At 53.4% G+C, this 18,982-nt stretch overlaps 1 protein-coding gene across 12 annotated transcripts in view; it reads left to right on the top strand.

Moving 5' to 3' along the window:
* MAP4 (microtubule associated protein 4) overlaps positions 1–17,721 on the top strand; it is a 167,532-nt gene extending 149,811 nt beyond the window's left edge. For 5 of the 12 annotated variants that reach the window (XM_075082080.1, XM_075082082.1, XM_075082083.1 and 2 more), the window contains 6 exons: positions 1,526–1,618; positions 6,427–6,508; positions 8,894–9,006; positions 11,759–11,936; positions 12,124–12,144; positions 12,235–12,353. In XM_075082080.1, the coding sequence (XP_074938181.1) occupies positions 1,526–1,618; positions 6,427–6,508; positions 8,894–9,006; positions 11,759–11,936; positions 12,124–12,131 (474 nt within the window). In that variant the 3' untranslated portion in view covers positions 12,132–12,144; positions 12,235–12,353. Of the gene's footprint in view, positions 1–1,525; positions 1,619–6,426; positions 6,509–8,893; positions 9,007–11,758; positions 11,937–12,123; positions 12,145–12,234 lie in introns of all 12 variants that reach the window. The other 7 variants (XM_075082085.1, XM_075082084.1, XM_075082081.1 and 4 more) reach the window with 3 other exon arrangements.
* The last annotated feature ends 1,261 nt before the right edge of the window (positions 17,722–18,982 follow it).

The following is an 18,982-nucleotide window of genomic DNA, read 5'->3' as shown; positions in this document are numbered from 1 at the left end:
AGGCGAAGGAAAACATTTCCATTTTGAGTCACTCTCCCTTCTTTTCAACTCTTCTGCTTTCTCCTGTCAGTGTCACTGTTCCTTGCACAGACACTTTTCCAATTCTTTCTTGTAAACCCTGAGGCGTTCGCAGTTAAACACGTTCAGACGTCACTGTCACAGGTATCTTTTCCGTGCCTGCTGTAAACGTAAATGCTTTCAGGGCAGAGTCCTCCATTTTCGCTTGTAGGTAGGCAGGCCTAGCTTTGAGTTGGAGGTTTCCCTTAAGACCAGTTCTTCGTACACAGCACTAGCTTGTAACTAGGAAGGGAGAGCTTTAGTTCAGTGCTGCTTGCTTTCATTAAGATTGCAGAATATTAAGGACTTAATATCTTTCCTGCAATATTCCCGACCCAGTTGTATCAAAACTCTCTAACTCCGTGCATTCCACAGTCACCACCTGGTGAGTTACTCCGAAGCTGGCGTGACGTGGTGTTTCAGCACAGGCGGGTGGGGAGCGAGGCAGGAGTGCCTCCAGTGCTGGTTTAATTCAGATATTATCAGGCAGAGCCTGTTAATGAAAGGACAGGATTTGTACCTCTAGAGAAATCAGTAAACCGTTACAAACCGCCACGGCACGGGTGCGTTTTCAGAGCTGCTGTTGCGCTGAATCCAGTCTTTCTGAGCTGGCTAAGGAGCTTTTGGAAACCTGCTAAAGTGAGAATGTTCTGGTGATTCCTTTTGTGCTTCCAATTTATCACCTCTTTCTAGAAAGTACTCTAGACACAGCTTCTGCCACGTTTCTGTGTTAAATAACCCCCAGACTAAACACGTGTCGTAACTAACCTTTGTGAGCACAGGCCTGTTACTCTAACTCAGTTACCTTTGTGAGTAAAAGCTCACTTAGCACGCTCTTGTGTTTTGAAAACGTCCGAGTCAGTTTAGTTTAAAGGAGAAACCATTTAATTAACAAAAGACTCTTCTGATAAAATTTCACTGAAGGTTTGACAAGCTTCATCAGAAGAACTGTTTCTCAGACCAGGCTTTACTGCCCAGAGGTTTTGAAAGACGCGTCCCGGACCGGAGCCAGTCCGGGCAAATGCGGAGCCGTTCATAGCGTTGCTGGAAGCGCTGGCCCCATGGCTCCGGTCCGTGGGGGAAGGAGGCAGCCGAGCCGGCTCTCCCTGCCCGGGGGCAGCTCTCAGCAGAGAGCTCCCGGGAAGCTGCCCAGGGACACAGGTGACCCCGGCCCTTCTGGCCAGCAGGCGCCCAGGCGGCGATGCCGACCCGTAGAGCAGACGGAGGAGCGATCATCACGGTAGTGCTCACGCTCTCGCACTAACACTGTCTGTGCAGCCTCTTGTTTCGTTCACTTTTTTTTTTCACTCTCCTCCTCAGTTGCTTTCACACCTAATACTAAAGTTGGATTGAGTTTAACACAACTCCTTGTTTATCCACCGTGTTAGAGCATCCACTCCGGCCTGCCGTATGACAACTCTAACCAGTCCTCTTCCCTTGTGTTGTTTTCCATTCTGTAACATTCCAGGTCCAGATAGTCTCCAAAAAAGCGAACTACAGCCATGTTCAGTCCAAGTGTGGTTCCAAGGACAATATTAAGCATGTCCCTGGAGGTGGGAATGTAAGTATGGGCTCTGGGCAAGCTGTCTTTCTACTAACTCCTTCTCTTGTACTATGTTTTTATATGTCAGTCGTACAAATGCTGTGTTTCAGGCAGAAAGGTGTGGCAGAGCTTCAGGGCTTCTGGAAATAATGCAGGCTGGAGAATTCTGTTTCTTTTTTTTTTCCCCGCCGTGGGTTGCTAGGTCGAACCCGTGTGTTTTCTTTCCTCCTCCTACAAATACACCTGACCTGTTTCTCGCGTGGCTTACGTGGTGTTCGTGACCAAATATAGGACGTGCACATCGTTGACCCCAGAAGTTAGTTCACCATGGATTCCCTCTGCAGTCAATGGAGGCACCTCATCAGTCCTCTGACCTAGTTTAGGTGTCTGGGTTGTTTTATTTTAGATGAAATGAGTTGTGACCTAGAAGCGCTTGTTTCTCTTCACTGGCTAATAAAGCAAGCCTGAGTCAGATTCATTTCGCTTCTTGTCCATGAGAAGGGAGACTTCGACAAAGGAGGAGGAAAAGACTCTGGGGCTTAATCTTTGAGCTGTGGTTAATTTCTAAATTTAAAGGCTACTGGTATCTCTGGCGGCAGAGCTGAGCTTATTAAAATAGAGGGCTAATCTTGTAAAGTCTGTGTACTTGGTTTGGGGTATTATATCCTGAAAGTGTGTGGCAAAAACCCCAGCTTAACTCTCTAGATACTAAAACTTTTGAAAACATGACTATAGGTTGGCAGGCCTGTTTCCTCGTGGGCAAATCTGAACTGCCTTAACAAATCTACCCTAGGCGGTTTGTAGTAGGGGTAGTTTACAGAAATACAAAGATTCAGTGGTTTCAAAGAGATGCTGAAGCACTTAAGCCCAAGGAGGTTTTTTCCATCGGTGTTTAAATACGCTGGGCTCCCAAGGAGGTGCCCCGCACTCCAGCTTACGACGCTTTCCCTGTGCTCAGTGCCTGAGCGCCAGCATCAGTGAAACTCCCTGCATCCTTGCTTTGCCTCGTGTTCAAGGTGCAAATATTCCGTGCCTGGGCCCAGACTTACTGTTGCTGCATAGTCGGCGTGTTCTGTGTGTCTGGCTCAGCGGATACAACCGCTACCTAGGCCTGACTACGTGGTCAAGCTGCTGGGGCCGCTTTTCTTGGGAAATACAGTGTGTGTTTGACTAGGTTGCTGAACCTTTACTCTACGTGACCAATTCTTCCATAAATCTTTGCAAGAAACAACCAAATCTGGGTTCTTTACAGGCTTGTTCCCTGCAGGTTGGTGGCCGAGATGGTAAGAGGCAGATGTTGAAGTCACACACGCAATGCTCACTTCACTGAGCTTGACTCCCTGTTGCGAGTCGCTGGACACGCGTCTCGGCTGCCCCCCGCGCCTCCCGGTGCGCGGATTCTCACCAGCGGTGGGATTTGCCATTCTTACTCGATATTTCCGTGACTTACCCAATGTTTGTAGGAGTGCATACATGCGCGTATGGAGCTTCTCGTAGAAATGCTCATGCAGGAGAATTTTCTGCACCATAGAAAGAAAAACTGATGCGGAGGCCATCATGTCAATTAGGTGCCCTCGGAATCTTTTTTTAGCTGTGCACGTTTCTGTTCCTACTGCCTGTTTCACCTGGTTTGTCACCCAAGTTTGGAGCGCAGTCGGTGTTCTGTGGCAGAAGTCCCTTTGGCTGTACTGTTAAAGAGCAGCCGCTGTAACCTCACTCTTCGTGCACTCAAAGGAGCTGGATTTTATAAGCTCCTTCAATTTTGCCGCTCTGACCTTGTATAGCCTTTTAGTGGATGAGTCTCACACATTTCCTTTTTTTTTTTTTTTTTGAGGTGAACAGAAGTGTGCTTTAAATGCGGGGGATATTTTTCTTCCCTGATTAACTACATTAGTAAACTATTCTTTCTTCTAATAGATGACCAAACCTGTCCTCTCCTCTTTACATCTGCTGTCCTGTCCTGGCGACGGTCCCAACGCTAGGGGACAAGTGTGTGCCGGCTTTCTTTTTCTCTTCTTCTGCACCCTCCTTTTACCACTGCACTTTCTCTCATTGCTCAGCTACTTAAGCCTTTTGCTTTGAGAATAAAGTGCTTATTATTGCCAGGTTCCAAATGCCCCCAAAGCAGCCTCAGGCAGTTATTCCCGGCCATCCAACGCCCCCAGACCCGGCACTGCCTGTGCCGCTGTGAGCGGAGGAGGCGCAGTGGCCAGTCTGGCTTCCTATAAAAGCGTTTCCTTTTATTCGTTTTTATATCTGCTCACTCCCTTTGGGGCACTGTAACTCCAGTGGCCTCTTCCAAGGTGTTTTCTTGTTCAGGTAGTTACGGTGATCACTTCTGATGGAAGACTTCCCGATGTTTAATTCCCGCCCCACACTGCTGATGGGGCTGTCTGGAAGGTCCGTTGCTCTAGTCTGTGGCTTCAGTTAAAAGCTTTTGGGAATCCTGTGGACAAGAGCTGTGGTCAGTAGGGTTTAGGTTTTTAGTGTTTAGGGTTGCTCTGGTAGAAGTGATGGGTGTCCTACCTAAGTGAGGTGGTTCCTAGCTGGTCCACTCTCTTTGGGTACCCATTTTGCCTTCTGTACACGGAGATCATTTCTCTTCCCCTCCAAGGCACCCAAGAAGACATGTTCAAACGCGGTAGATACTGATCCTGCTCGCATTACATTTGCCAGAAATATCTTGGCACAAACAGAGTTAGGTTTCCTGGGTAAAAACTTGTGTTGTGCTTTAGTATTTCCCCCCTCGCTTTTTAAAGAAAGCAACAGTAAAGAGGTAGGTTTTACCCAGTGCGGGAAGTGCACGTGTTGTTGGAGATTGAACAAGGTGATCTGGAATGTACGTATGCTTCTCTACCCTTTGGCTTGGTCTGTTCAGACGGACTGGGAAGAGGGCAGAGATAGGAAAATCTAAAAAGAGATGAGGATCGCACTTCCCATCTGAGCCTCTGTATCAAGCTTTCAGATCTAAACTTTATTTCTGGCACCAGGGTCTGAGTGTTTGGCTCTATAAACGCAAGCCCAAGCCTTTAAACGTGTGTCCCATTGCAAACGCAAAACAGCTAACGTTAGAAATCTTACAAGAAATACACTTCCATTTAGGTGTAATTATGTGGATCTCCAGGTGCAATCATGAGGAGTCACAACTGGGTATGTCTACCCTGGCTGATAACAAACATCATTATTTTAAAATGCATTCTGTGAAAGAATTTAGTTTTATTCCAGTTCCAAGCAAACAAGTCCTCGTTGTAGAAGCTGTAGTAACTTTGCCAGCCACCCCTAAGAGAATCAAGTTCAGTAGCCACGATCTCACCTTTTTGGAGTGTCTGGTGTCACTGAGCCAGGGTACATGAACATGCAGCAGCGTAGCAGGAGGCTGAACTGTGCTGTGCTACTAATTCTGAGCAAACAAGACATCAGGGCTTTGATTCATGTTTCCGGAGAAAGATATATTGCAAACTATCACGGTCATTCTCAGTGAGCTTTCAGAGTAGCTGGTAAGTGAACAAATTCTTGTCACATTTAAAAAGAAAGATTTTCATTTTCTCTGCGAAATGATCTATAGCAGAGCTTTCTGTGCACGTAGGTGCCGGCTGGTGGTTGCTGACACGACTGGGAGAGGTGATCCTCTTAACACCACTACCAAAAACCCCTGGATTTTTCCCATAGAAAATTATAATGTCAACTTAGTAGGGGTTAGAGCAGATGAGCAGAAGTTCCTTCAGGTGTAAGTTACCCTATGTATGAAATTTAAAATCTCCAAGTAGTTAGACAGAAGCTCATTCTGGAATAGAGGAATTTTTCAGCCACCTGGAAGTGCAGGAGGAATTCTAAAGATGTCAGAAATGGGGCTCTGTACCACGCTCTTGGCCCAGGTGTCGGAGATGAAGTATCTTTTGAGCCAAAAGACATAAAACCCGTTCATGTTTTGACTCCACCTTTGTCCTACCCCAGAGAAGACACTTCTCCCCACATTCAGTCTGATACCCACCAGCACCATGCTAGCATGTTTGGCTCATTGGCTTGGCAGAAGGTTATTTACTGAGTCATGAATATCTCACGACTTCATGACTTCACTGAAGGCTTTGTATGCCAGTATCAAGTCACTGGTAGAATGAGGTTAAAGGGAATAATGCTGGGGAATAGCTTCCCCACTCTCGGTGTGTTGTCTTCGAGAAGGGTACCTTCGTTGAGCAGCTTGTTCCATCTGGGCACGTCGAGCCTCCCTGGTGTCCTGCTCCGAGCAGGGAGGACAGGCCGCTGTGAGGAGGCTGCAGACAAAGCCTGACAGTTGGACGTGGCTCCGTCCGCACGCTGAAGGCGGCAGAGTGAACAAGGTGGAGCTGGTGGCATGTCCCTGGCCCTACAGCAAGAGGGCGGCTGAGTGGAAGCGTGAGAGGACGTCTGTCCTGGTGACTGTCCGGAGCTGCCCAAGCAATGGCCTGTGTCTTCAGAGGCAGGGCCAGCGCTGGGCAGAAACGGTCCGGCGAGCGTGGCAACGGGGTTGGGTGTGTTTGGGTCCCTCTCCCAGAGCGAGTCATGAGTTGGTGGCACACTCATGGAATACTCCCATTTCTGGTTACTGTCCGTTAGTTTTATCCAGTCTCAATTTCTATCTGCTCACATTAACCCCTTCTGGCTGGTGCAGGCCTTTGAGTAATGCTAGAGCTGACGGTAGCGTTTGGCGCAGAGTGGCTGGGAAAATAATGCGGTAGCAAAGGGGTGCGGGTTCATTAAGCGTGACCTGATGTTTGAGACGGCCCATTGGCCTCCAGATTCCCAGGAAATGCTTCTTTGCGTTGAGTTGTTTCTTTTTGCCTCTTCAGGTGCAGATCCAGAACAAGAAAGTTGACCTTTCCAAAGTGTCCTCGAAGTGTGGCTCTAAAGCGAATATCAAGCATAAGCCAGGTAGAAATTTTACCATTTCCTTGTGATTTGTCCGCGGGTATTGTAAGTTGTTCAAATGTAGTCCTGGATTGCGGCTGAAATAGTGTAAGGGGTTTGTTGCTTTCAGGGAGTATTCCTAGAAGTATTGTCTGGCTTCTTGGCACTTCCTGGTGGTTTCATCAGCAGAGAGGGGGATTAGGGGATGTGGGATTTCATCTTGCCTGTGAAGATAATCTACTGCTTCGATTCAGTTATGTTTTTCTTCCCCATTGGAGGGGAGGGAAGAAAAAAAAGAAAAAAAAAAAAGTGGATACTTACCATGACCATTCCAGGAGTCTGGAAGCTTCATCCATGCTCACAGAGGGCTTTGGGGTGCTCTGAACACCTGTGCTATGGAAGGATCAAGTAACTTCCCTCCGTTTCTTCAAAGCAGATACAAGGGTATTCCTAGCCTTCAGTTCAGTAGCAGCTCCTGTCTTACATAAAACACCTCTGGCTCGTTAATGACATGTTATGGGGTGAGTGTGCAGGAATTATTTGCTCCCCACTGAGAACACAGCAACAACTCCGCATGAATTCCTGCGAATCTCAGGGTTCCTAACCAAGAAATGACCAGCCCATCGCTCAGCTGGAGCGTAGGCGAGTCTCGAGTTCAAGGTGCCGTGGCCGTAGGCGATTGTTCGAACTTTGTAGCACCCTGAAGTACAGCCAGTTCACTGACCTCTGCTGGTTTGTATCTGAGGGCAGTTACCTGCACAGGAAAGCTCCTGGCGATCGAACATCTGTGCACGAGGGACAAAGTTCACTGACCAAAGCTGAAAAGAAATACTTTGAGCTTGTCTTTGTCTGCTCCTGGGAGTTTCCTGCACCCTCCCTGCCAGCCCGCTAGGTTGAAAGCAGTTCAGCCTTACGCGCCGAGCACCACGGTTCAATGCCTCCAAACGTGCTCCTGCTTTGAGAACGTGGTGCCACAAACATGACCTCTGTTTATTCAGTGCTCTGTAATAACGAGCTGTGTGTGACAATTACTGCTCTTGTCCAGGGCTGATGGAAGCAGAATAATCCATGCAGAATTATCTGTTGTCGGATGTTCTAACTGGTTTTGTTAGACCGAATCAGTTGGCTTCCATCATTGGCCATGCCAAGCGTCCAAAGTGCTGAGGACCGAGTATTCACTGGGAAGCAAAGTTGTGCTTAGCAATACTTAAAAAATAGGGTTTTTTGAGAAACCTGCTGGAATACAGACTGCATGCACAGTCTTGTATATTAATGGGAACCACAGCATTCTAAATCTAGGAAACTTTTGCTGGAAATCTACAGTTGTTTCTCTGACCTTCACGTTCTCCTGAACCTGAAGTGCTCATCCAGTCCCATGCTTGGCTCCTCCCTGCCCTCACGGCTGCCTCCTGGGCATTTCGAGCAGTGGCGCGTGGGTCTGTGTGTCAGGGAGGAGCTGTCTGTCCAGGCGGCTGGTGGTGGGGTGGGAGCGGGAACGGATAACGAGCAAAGGAACGCGGTTAAGGAAGAGGAGCAGAACGTGTCCCGGCGGCGACGGCTACGCAGATGGGCTGAGCTGGCAGAGACGTTGGCAAGGGACACGGATAGGAGTGGGCAGCTGGCGTGATCCATCAGAAACACCATCGGTTGGATCGGTGGAAGCAGCATTTCACACCTCTGCTGGGGGAGGCAGATGCATGATCAGATCTGGTGGGGCGGTTGGCGTGTGGATGTCGTCCAGCCTCTCTGTCCGGACAGGTGGAGTTCCCCGCCTGAGGCACTGCCGTGCAGCCCTGCCAGCCTGCAGCCTTGCTTAGCCTGCACAGGTGGAGGTCACCGACTTTGGTCTTACTTGTTTTTAAACTGAACCTTAACTGGAGAGAGCCTGAGACACTAAATCACAGAATCACTAAATCACAGAATCCCAGAATGCCAGGCTGGAAGGGACCTCAGGGATCATCTAGGCCAACCTCTCTAGGAAGAGCACAGCCTAGACAAGATGGCCCAGCACCCTGTCCAGGCGACTCTTGAAGGTGTCCAACGTGGCCGAGCCAACCCCTTCCCTGGGGATATTATTCCCGTGGTGACTGTCCTCACTGTGAAAAATTTCCCTCCCGTGTCCAACCGGAATCTTCCCAAGAGCAACTTATGTCCATCCCCCTTGTCCTCTCCATGCGACTCCGTGTAAAAAGGGAGTCTCCATCTTCTTTGTAGCTGCCCCTTAAGTACTGGTACATGGGGATGAGATCCCCTCTGAGCCTCCTTTTCTCAAGGCTGGGATGCATGTCATGTCCCTCTCCAATAATACATTGGGTCCCCAGCGGTTCCTTGGTGGGGCTGGGAAGGGGACAGATCTCGGGTGGGACTGTTCCCGCGGCATCCCTGAACTCCTACGCAATCCTGTTCTAGGGGGAGGAGATGTCAAAATTGAGAACCAGAAGCTGAACTTCAAGGAGAAGGCTCAAGCCAAAGTGGGTTCTCTAGACAACGTGGGACACCTACCAGCAGGAGGAACTGTGAAGGTGGGTGCAGCAAGCTCTGGCACATCAGGGTAGGGTTTAAATTTGATTGTTCTCCTTGTCATCCTGATGATGTAGCGCGGCTTCTCCACCCCCAGCCCTTTATAGCCATCCATGTTTTTCTGTGGCCTTTGCCCTCAGCCCTAGGAGTAAGTATGAGTTGAAAAGGAGTGAGCTATGAACCAGCTCCGAGGCCTGCCTGAATGCGCTGCCTGCTAGATGTTACTCGGAGGGTAACATCTGCCCATCTGCATCCTTTCTCTAACAACGTGAGAGCAGGGATCGCTCTGTAAGCTGAGAGCCCATCAGAGCAGCTGCCTGTGGCCCTCCGTCCCTTCTCTCCCCCCCAGTAAAGCTGGTGAGAGCAGGCGCTCCGTGCTGGCAGATAGCACCTTGCAGCCCGCGGGAGCGGTTTTCAGCCCGTAACCTGCCCTGCCGCCCAGCCCGGAGGGCCTTTGTGTGAGGATAAGAGAAGATCGTTGCGCTCTCGTCGCTGTGATTCAGCGCTTCTCCCCATGAGAACGTAAGCTGCCCCCAGCCTCAGCGCTGCAAATTGCAGCTCTGGCTACAGGGATGTGACATCTGTGCTTAGGGGAGGGAGATTACCCCTGCTTCACTGACCCGCTGACGGATGTGTGGGCGTTGACCTATCACGCCACGGAACAATTAGAGCGGCGCTGGGGATTAGGTTTCGGTATTCGCTGGTGCTGGGGCCTTTATGTGAAACACCGCTGCTTCCGAATTGCCTGGTAGCGCTGGAAGCGGAGAAAACAATCCTGGGCTCCGGCGTCAGAACTGTTAAAATATGACTTAGTCTTTGCCCCCAGCAGGACAGACAGACAGAGGAGAAGAAACCCCTTCTGGACAGCGAGTTCCCGCGGTTGTCCCAGCATTGTTTTGTTTGAGCACTTTTGTGTTGTGGAAGGGTTTAGAGTTCAGCCGGGTTGAGCTATTGTGCTAAATGCCGTGTGAATTTGAAAGAAATAATCCCCGTCCGAAAGAGCGGATAATGCAGCGGAATTCGCAAGTGTATTTAGCCTGTGCGTAATGATCCCCATTAAAACATGGCAAGAGGTGACTGCCAGAATATTTGCTGGGGACACATCAGGACTCTCCTATCTCCAGTCCTTTATGTAAACTTCAGCCTGTCAAATGGGGGCTCAGTGAAGAGCTGAGAGGATCTAGAGAAGCTGCTGGGGGTGTTGGTCGGGGTAGGGAACTTTCTGTAGCGGGGCCTGGCTCTTCCAGTTTACTGGAGTGTCTAGTCCACATACCGGTGCTTTTTGCTGGTAACTGTAGGGTTTTCACTGAAGTTCTAAAATCTTACTTGTTCAGAAATAATCTGATTTTTAAAATATTTTTCCCCCATCTCCATGGGGGCGAAGAGGCTGTCGATGACATTCTCATCCAGTATGTTTTGGGGCTCTGATATTTAGCCTGGCAATACAGAGACCAAATGATTTCCCTGTTGCACCGCGCAGATCTCAGCCAGTGCTGCCGTCGGAGCAGGGGCCGGTGGCGCTTGGGGGCCGGCATGCGTGTTTGAGGGGGCTGGCTGCTCTTGCTCAGAGACCCCCTGTGGCTCTCAAGGAGGTGTGGGAATCGTCCAAGTCCCTGTAGTTCCTGCAGAAGCACCTAGATATCGGTGTTGCTGCCAGTTCGTGGGTGAGAGCTTGGGCCCCAGACGGAAGGAAGGCCCGGTGGTTCTGCTGCTGGTTGAGTAAGCAGGTACAGAGCCAGTCCGTGGCTGGCCCGCGTTGCCACCTGGGCTGCAGGGAGAGGGCCGGACTTCGCCTTGAGAAGAGCGCAGCAGCCTGATTCCGCGTGGAGAAGACTTTGTGGGGCAGGGGCGTGGGGTAAGAGCAGAGCTGCTTTGGGCTGGAGGATGCCACCCTCTCCCCATCCGCTCCCTGCTGAACGTGGCAGCGAGGGAGGTGTCCCGGCTGGATGGGTCGCTCCTTCCCAGAGTTGGGCTGGTCCAGCGTGGCATCTTCTCTGCGTGCCATGCCCTGCAGTGTTGGCGGTGTCTGAATGTCTTTCCAAGCCGCTCTGCGCTACTCTCAGCAGGCTCCCACCAGCCCGTTAGTCTCTTCTCTAACAGCCATAGGGCTTAGCTCTTCTCTAAGGCTCGTAGAAGCTGGTGACTCCAGGTGGGATGACCAGCCGTGGTGGGAGAACAGACCAGGACAGAGGCTTCTCTAAAGGCTGCCTTCCCAGTTCACAGTCCAGCATCAGCCTCAGGGAGGATGAGCTCCTCTGTGCAAACTCGGCCTTGCTGGTTTGGGAGCCGCTATGTATCGTTTGGGTCTGGTATATAAACGTGCCCCCAGATAACGGAGGCTGCTTTGCTGCGACGTACCCAAAGCCCCCGCTTGCTTTGGCCGTGTAGCGCCCTGCTTCAGTCCTGTCGACGTGCCTCGGCCGTCCTCCGTCGCCGGGGCGTTACAGGCGCGCGTGTGGGGAGCGGGTGCTGAGCTCCGGGCCCCGTGGTCCCGGAGCTCATGGGGAGCAGCGCGGGGCCGACGGCTCCGTGGGGACCGAAGTGCTGGGAGAGGCTGGATGGCTGGTCGGGACGGTGGCTCCCCGGGGAGCGGAGGGGCTGCTTCCCGCTTCCAAATGCCCCCTCGTCCCTGAGTGCGTCTCGGCAGCTGGGGAGGGCGGAGGGGGCTCCGGGGACCCGCACCTCACCCCCCTGCAGCCCCAGCTTCTATTGACTCGTCCCTGTCGTCCTCCCCACCCCGTTGTCTCATTGTAGGCTGAGGGGAGCGTGGAGCCAGGGCAGCTCCCACCAGCCCCTCAGAACGGAGAGGTGCCAGCGGCCCAGGCAGGCAGTGAGATGCGGGAGAATGGCGTAGGGCCGGCAGTGCCCACTGCCCTGAGCGGTGGTGACCAAAGGGAAATTCAGAGCTTCGAGACTCAGATACAAGAAACAAGTAAGTGCCTGCGCCTCCTCTCTACGCACTCTGCCGGGTCGGGTGGGGAGAGCACTGCAGCAGGGCAGAGCAGCCACCCCCGGGCACTGGTCACACCGCTGTAATCTGAACATTGAACTGTTTGTATCGATGTCTGTAGGGTTGTTTTGCCTTTTTTTAATTCAGAAAATTGCCTTTTATTTTCCAGGCATCTAATGATGACATTATGGTATCGTCTTCCATTCCCCTCCTGTCCCCTCTCTCCTCCTCTTTCCTCCTCCTGCCCTTCCCCTTCTCACCTGCCCTTGTGTCGCTGCAGATTGAATCTCACAAGCTGACGTTCCGTGAGAAGGCCAAGGCTCGAACAGACCACGGAGCGGAAATCGTCGTCTCCAAACCCCCCAACCTTTCCAGCAGCACTTCCCCCTGGCGTAGCACATCCATCGGCGAGAGCCTGGGCTCAGTCCCCTCCTTGTCACCGCTGCAACAGCCAGCTCCCCTTGCAGCGCTTTCTCAGCAAGGCTTGTGACCCCTCCCAGCCCCGTCTCCCACCTGCTCCCCAGAGTAACGCAGCTTGGCTCTCTTAACCCGGCGTCTGGCTTTAGACGGGAAGGGGACAGCGTTTAGCAGGGCTAGCGTCCCTTTCGGCCGCGCTGACCCCTCGAAGCATGCCGGAGGCTCGCCCCTGCCCCAGCGTGCTGGGCTCTGGTGGTCCCTTTCAGGCTGGAAGGGGCTTCCTTCCCTCTCCGCGCCTTCTCCCGTTTGCTTTTAAGGTGATACTAGAGCGAGCGTTAGTGCCGTGTTTCGGGGACGGGCGTCGAGTGACCTCTAGGCTGCGTCTCGCTGTCCCGCGCGGTGGGGAGAGGCGCAGCGAGCCTGGGCGGCGGGTGGCTGGGTGGGAGCACGCCCGCGCTGCTGGTGGCTGAAGCCAGGCCAGAGTTAATAGGGATAAGCTGTGATCTTTCTTTCTGTCTTTTTAAAAAAAACAAGAAACAACCTTTTTCCTCCTTGCCGCTTCAGTTTCTGCTGATCCTGTTTGATGACGATATATATTATACACACACGTTAGGCTGTTTTAACTGTTGACTTTAACCTTTTATTCTTTGTGACGATGTGTTGATGATTTATCGTGCTACAAACCCATGCTAAGTTTCCTTTTCTCTTTCCTTCTTTTCCTAACCGTAGGAGAGTAGAGACATTAACCGCTGCTGCAGTGCTGGCTTCTTATTGACATATCCAGCAATTGTAACTTTTTTGTTGGTGGTTTTGTTTTGTTTTTTTTTTTTAACTATTTTAAAACGATGGAGCAAATTCATGGGATTAAGCCATGTCTGAAATGAAAGGCACAAGACTGTGTTAAAGGAAAACTTGCTGTAACAGATCAGATGAAGGCTGTGTTGACTGCAACGAGACGCGTTGAATCGATGCTCGTAAAACCTCCTGTAGGGCCAAACCGCCAGCCCTGGAGGATGCCTAGGACCTTCTGCGCATTAGCAAGGCAAAGACGGTTTATTTATTAACTCGCGCAGCCAAAGCCCTGGGATTTGTCCTGTTTTGGCCAGGGCCTGAGGTCTGGAGGAAGGGCAGGAGGCTGCTTTCGCGGTGGAGTTGCAGGTTAACGCGGGCCGTGAGTTCCGAGGCAAAAGCAGGTCTGTGGTGCGCGTGTGTTGTCTTAGAGGCTGATGGATGGGGAACCGTAGCGTCAGGCTGAGCAGGTGCGGCGGGAGGCCGACGTGGGGAGGGAGGGCAAGGCCACCTCTCACCCGGGGCGCGAGGCAGCGGGAGCAGAACGTCTGTGGAGGGGGAGGGCGGCGGAGCCCTCGGCTGGGGCGGGGGAGGCAGGTTTCGAATGCCGGGGAGTTGCAGCTCTGACTAGGAAGGAGATTTACCTACTCTTTGGGGTGTGAGCTCCTCGTTTCATGTTGCAAATGACACTAAAGAAATGAAATGTAAATAAATTTAAAAAAAAAAAAAAAGCGTTCTTGGGTCGTCAAACTAATTTAAAGCAAAAAAAAAAAAAAAGGCGGAAAAACAAAACACTGGGATCAAAGTGAACTGAACCAGGCGTGCGCTAAGGGGGGGCTGTTCAAGGAGGGGACAGAGGGAAGCCTGCAGCTTCTCATGCTTGTGGGAGTATTTCTTTGGGAAGCTGACAATGACACGATAACCCGGAATCTGTATTTACACACAAAGATTCTTATTGCACTTGTATTTTTTATATTAAAGTTTGCATGATTTCTAATAAAATGGCATTAAAATGTACTAGTTTGCATCAAAGTCGTCTGCTAGTTTCATAAGTGCTTTTTCCTCTGAATACAAATTTAAATAAGCAATGCAGATTTGCACCTGAAAGGGGCGGTTATATATACCCTAGAAAACTCCCAGTGCTTCCCTTCCTCCTCCTCCTCCTCCTCCTCCTCCTCCTCCTCCTCCTCCTCCTCCTCCTCCTCCTCCTCCTCCTCCTCCTCCTCCTCCTCCTCCTCCTCCTCCTCCTCCTCCTCCTCCTCCTCCTCCTCCCCCCCGCCTCCCCTCTCGCCTCTGCCACATCCCTCTACCCCCAAACCAGGGAGCGCAGCCGAGCTGGCCCTTCCCTGCCCTCGTGGCGTATGAGTTGCGCGGCCTGGGCGTCCGCGGCCAGCCCTGGCCCGCCTGGGCGCCCTGATGCCGAGGGCAGGGCCGGGGCTGCAGCTGCCCTCCCGCCCCGCGCGGGGCTGGCCCAGAGCAGAGCCACGCCGCGACGCTCGGAGACCCCCCCAGCCGCTCCCGCGGCCTGGCCCAGGGCTGCCTCCACCCACCCGTTCACCTGCATGTCGCCCCCGGTATATATCACTGCCCCTTCGCTGACGCTTCCTTCTCTCTCTTACTGCTAAATTCTAAACACCAGCTTGATCTTGTCAGTCTTGGGGTTTCTTTTTTTTCTTTTTTTTTTCTTTCACCAACACTTGAATCAAGGGGAGGCTTGGAGGAGAGGGGCTGAGAGGGGAGCGGGCTGAGCCCCTCAGCAGGAGAAGGCAGGGGCTGCGCTTCCCCACGCACCCCCGTCGCTGTGCTGCGGGTTAGGGCTGCGCTGGCAGCGGCGGGAGGACAGGCAGGCGCCGGCGAGAGGGTGCTGTGCCCGCGGGGGTGCGCGGAGCCCCGCTTCCCTGCCCGCCAAGGGCAGGTGCTGCTGGCGGCGGGCTGCGGCTGTGCTCACCGGCCGGGCAGAGGCGCGGGGGCGTTGGTGCTGGCGGGCTTGAGCTGGGGATGGCAAAGCCCGGTGGCGGTTGCGGTTAACCAAAGAGGAGGTGGAAGCTGAAACGTCGCGTTCCTCTTGCTGCCCTGCCCGGGCGGAGCGGAGGGAGGCGGCCGGGTCCTGCTCTTGGCGCAGGTGCGGCAGGAGGAAGGCACGTGGCAACGTTGCACTTTATCTTCTGAGATTGCAAAAATGAAAAAAAAAAAACAAACAAACAAAAGGCAAGCAACCGCCTCGCGCCCTGCGAAGGGACAGTAACGCCACCTCCTCCCCTGCATTGCTTTTGTCTGGTTTCTTGGCCGCTCGGCAGTCTCGGATAAGGCTTTCACGTCTGCGTACGGCCGCGGCGCCAGTCAGGCCTGTCTCTGAACATGCACAAACCTTCCCAGACTCTCACGGTTCAGCCGAACACTGACCGACCTGTGCTTCTGTGCCACTTTCTCTAACACTCGTTGTGCCTGTGTTTAGCTGACAAACTAAATCCAGATACACTAGTTCGGTGTGGTTTTTCTAGGACAGCTTCAGTTTTAATATGGATTTTTTTTTTATTTTTATTTTTATTTTAAGGAACCGGCTGTACATATTGCTAGCCCGGGAAGAGAACCGTGTGTGGTGAAAAAAAATTACTTTCCGATCTGGAGAGGTGGGATGAGCTGGGTAGTGCTGAGACCTTAAATGAAGACTGCAGAGAAGCTGCTGGCTGGGCAGAGCAGGGGAAGGAGCTGTGTTGGCTTAATCTAGGGCTAGAGATAGCAAAGCCTCTTGGGGTAAAAAAGAGTTGTGGTCTGACTTAGATGCAACTTGAATGTATGTGTTCTTGCCTCGTGTGGGTCCTGCCTTTGCAGCCGTGCTTGGCGTGGCACTGCCCTCGGGAGGCAGCGAGGAGGGGCTGGCGGGGGCTGGGGTGGCCAGGGCAGCCTGCTGGCTCCGGGGAGCTGGGAGAAGTCAGGCCCGGGGGGGGGGGCTCTGCCCTCGCTGGATGGGGTGCAGGAGTGCGTGGGCAGCGCCACGTGTGCCGGCGCCTGCTCCCGCCTCAGGCACGATGCTCAGCAAAGACTTTTCCTAAGCGCGTGGCCAGGGTGAGCGGTGGGTTGGAGGCGAAGGCGGCGCAGGCTGCGGTGCAGCAGGAAGGGCTGGGTGGGAGCTCCTGCCCGGCAGGCGCTGGATCCCTCCCTGGCTGCCACCCTCCGTGCGCTCGGCCGGCACGAGGCTGCCCCAGGGCCTGGGCTGCTCAGCTGCTGTGAGCCTGCTGTCTCCCTGCATATCAGTGGCATATACAGTTACTTTGGGGCTTTTTCTACTGTTAAACAAAGTACATTCAAGGAACCAAGTTTGTGGGCTTGAGGCCGCAGGAGCAGGAGGCCAGGAGAGGCAGCGGCTTTGCTGCTGCCCCCCCGGCATGCGCCTCCCCTTGGGTCGGAGTCCTGACTGCAAACTGAATGTAGTTTTCTATGCTGACCCTCACTGTTGTCCCCGTGTAGTACCGGTGTGTGAGCGGGGCTCTAGGCCCCTCGTGTATGTGTGTTATTTAGGCAGAAGTTCTAGTTTTTCTTGGAACGCGGCAGGAGCTTGATGTCGGTGACATCTTTGGGGTGATGGGGGGGGGGGGCTCCAGTGGCCTGCCTGCGTGTTGAAGGTGAGACTGGCCGAGCCCCTCCTGAGCTGGTCATGGCTGTTCAACGCTGCCCCTGCAAAAGGCCGAGCAGCCCAGGCTTGGGGGGCATCACCCAAAAGCCAGCCTGGCCCAGGACAGGCTGCGGGTGGGAACCTCCTACAGGAGGCATCAGCAGAAAGCACGCGCCCTCCCCTTCCTCCTCGCCCCCAAGTTCCAGCTAAAGTAACCCTTTGCCTTTCCAGGCGCCCGCTCACACGAGTCTCGCTGGCCACCAGCTGGTGTCTAGAGTAAGCGATCAGACACGAGACTCCGGACTTGCACCCGTCGCGCTGGTCCCACGCCAGCAGTCAGCATTGCCTGCAGCTTCCATTACCCTGTAACATAGGGACAAGGAGTAACCACGTAGTGGGGAGGGCTTGGACCGAGAGGACGGTGTGGCTGGAGACCAGGGCTCGGGCAGTCACTTAACCTCTCTGCCTCAGTTTCCCCATCTGCAAGGTGGGGATGATACTACTTACCTCACCAGGCTGTTGTGAGGCGCGAGCAGTGTGTACATGTTCTCTAAATGTGACGTAGTATTATTATTATTTGTGTCATAGGATTATTCTGGGCAGCGCCGTCTCCTCTGCGGCAGTGGGTGCACCGGCTGCCCGAGGAGAGGCACAGCTGGGGCGTGACACCGCTGTACCTGTGCCGTAGCGGGTGGTGCTGAGGGGAGGGAGCCGAGGGATGGGGGAGGTTAGTGCATGGGTGCAAGGCCTGAGACAACAGCTCTGTGGGCAGGGGTGCCGGGCAGAGCCCCACCTGCTTTGGGGTGAATTCATACTGGTTTGCTCCTGCCTTTCTGTCTCGCCCTCCTGCGAGGGGCTGTAAGACTGTCGTCTCCTTAGCAACATTTCCTGATTTGATGTTGTGATTCTTACTATTGTAAAGGGTTGAAATAAAGCTTCTAGATGTTCCTCCTCAGCCTGTGCGTGAGTTTGTGGGGGGCAGTTGGGAGGGCCGGGTGGGGGTGGCAGCACAGTTGGGGGCCCCGATGTCCTACCAGTGGCAGAGGAAGACGTGATGGAGTTTTGTTGTCTCCAGTGTCTTCAGCCACTGGAGGATTCCCCCGTCCCTGGCTTTGCACCCCCAGGCTGGGCTCAGAGGGGTGGGCAGCCCCGGGGGCCCCAGCCCCATGGCCAACACGAGCCCCTGGTGGCTGCCGAGGGGAGCCCGGGCACAGAGCAGCACGGCCACTGCGGGCAGCGCCACAGGCACAGACACACACGGAGCTTGCCCTGGCACCAGGGCTCCTTTTCCAGCAACGGCCAGGCCCAGCCCCAGGGGAAGCTAAAGGGGGGCCCTGAGGGGCCAGCACCGCCTGGCAGCAGTGCCCCTGGATCACTTGAAAAAAAAGAACATTTTTGTTTCAGGATTTTCCCTACCGTGGCTCTGCCGAGATCCCAAGCAGCCATGCCCGTGCCAAGGGTTAGACCCAGGGCCACCGGCAGCCCAGGGAGGCGTCACCCCAGTCCCTGTGCCCAGAGCAGCAGCAGCCACCTCCTCCCCCCCTTCCCCAGTCCCATTGTGGCCATCCCTGACCTCTGGCAGCCACAGCTGCGCTGGTTCCCCCGACCAGGATGGGCTCTGGGGTACCCCCAGAGCTGCTGTGACCCCCCAGCTCACTTCTCACTCGTGCAGGCTTTAACTGACGCTGCGGCCTTTCTGCAGCACTGCCAGCCCCGGCAGCCCTCCCCACGCGGCTCCCACCTGTGCGGCCCCCAGCAGCTGCACCCTCTCCGTGCCGGACCCCACCTGCGCGGGGCTGAGGGGCTCGGGGTCAGCGCAGCCCGCCAGGGCCACCCCCTCACCCCTGCGCCTCCCCAGCCCAGGAATGGGAGTGAGAAAACGACGGGCGTCAGGCTTGGCTCAGCTATTGAAATCAATAGCAAAAACAAAGAATGAAGAGGACAGAGGCAGTTACTACTCTATCCCTTTTTATTGTCTTTAATCTATGTTGTAAAAAGATCCAGTATCACATAACAGCCACTGAAGTATCCCAATATCACACTAGTTCTGAACCATTTAGACAATAGCTTAGTCTTTTTTTTTCTTTTTTTTTTTTTTTTTTTTAAACCTGCTGGAAGGGAAAACCATACTGCCCATTATACAGGCCAAAAGAAACAAACACTGGTCAAATAATCGTGACAACCTCAAGCAAGTGAAATGAAGATGAAC

The sequence above is a fragment of the Phalacrocorax aristotelis genome, chromosome 2 (assembly GCF_949628215.1).
Source record: "Phalacrocorax aristotelis chromosome 2, bGulAri2.1, whole genome shotgun sequence".
NCBI classification, from domain to species: Eukaryota; Metazoa; Chordata; class Aves; order Suliformes; family Phalacrocoracidae; genus Phalacrocorax; species Phalacrocorax aristotelis.
The sequence above is the reverse complement of the archived record's forward strand: the minus strand, read 5'-3'. Positions and strand labels throughout refer to the sequence as shown.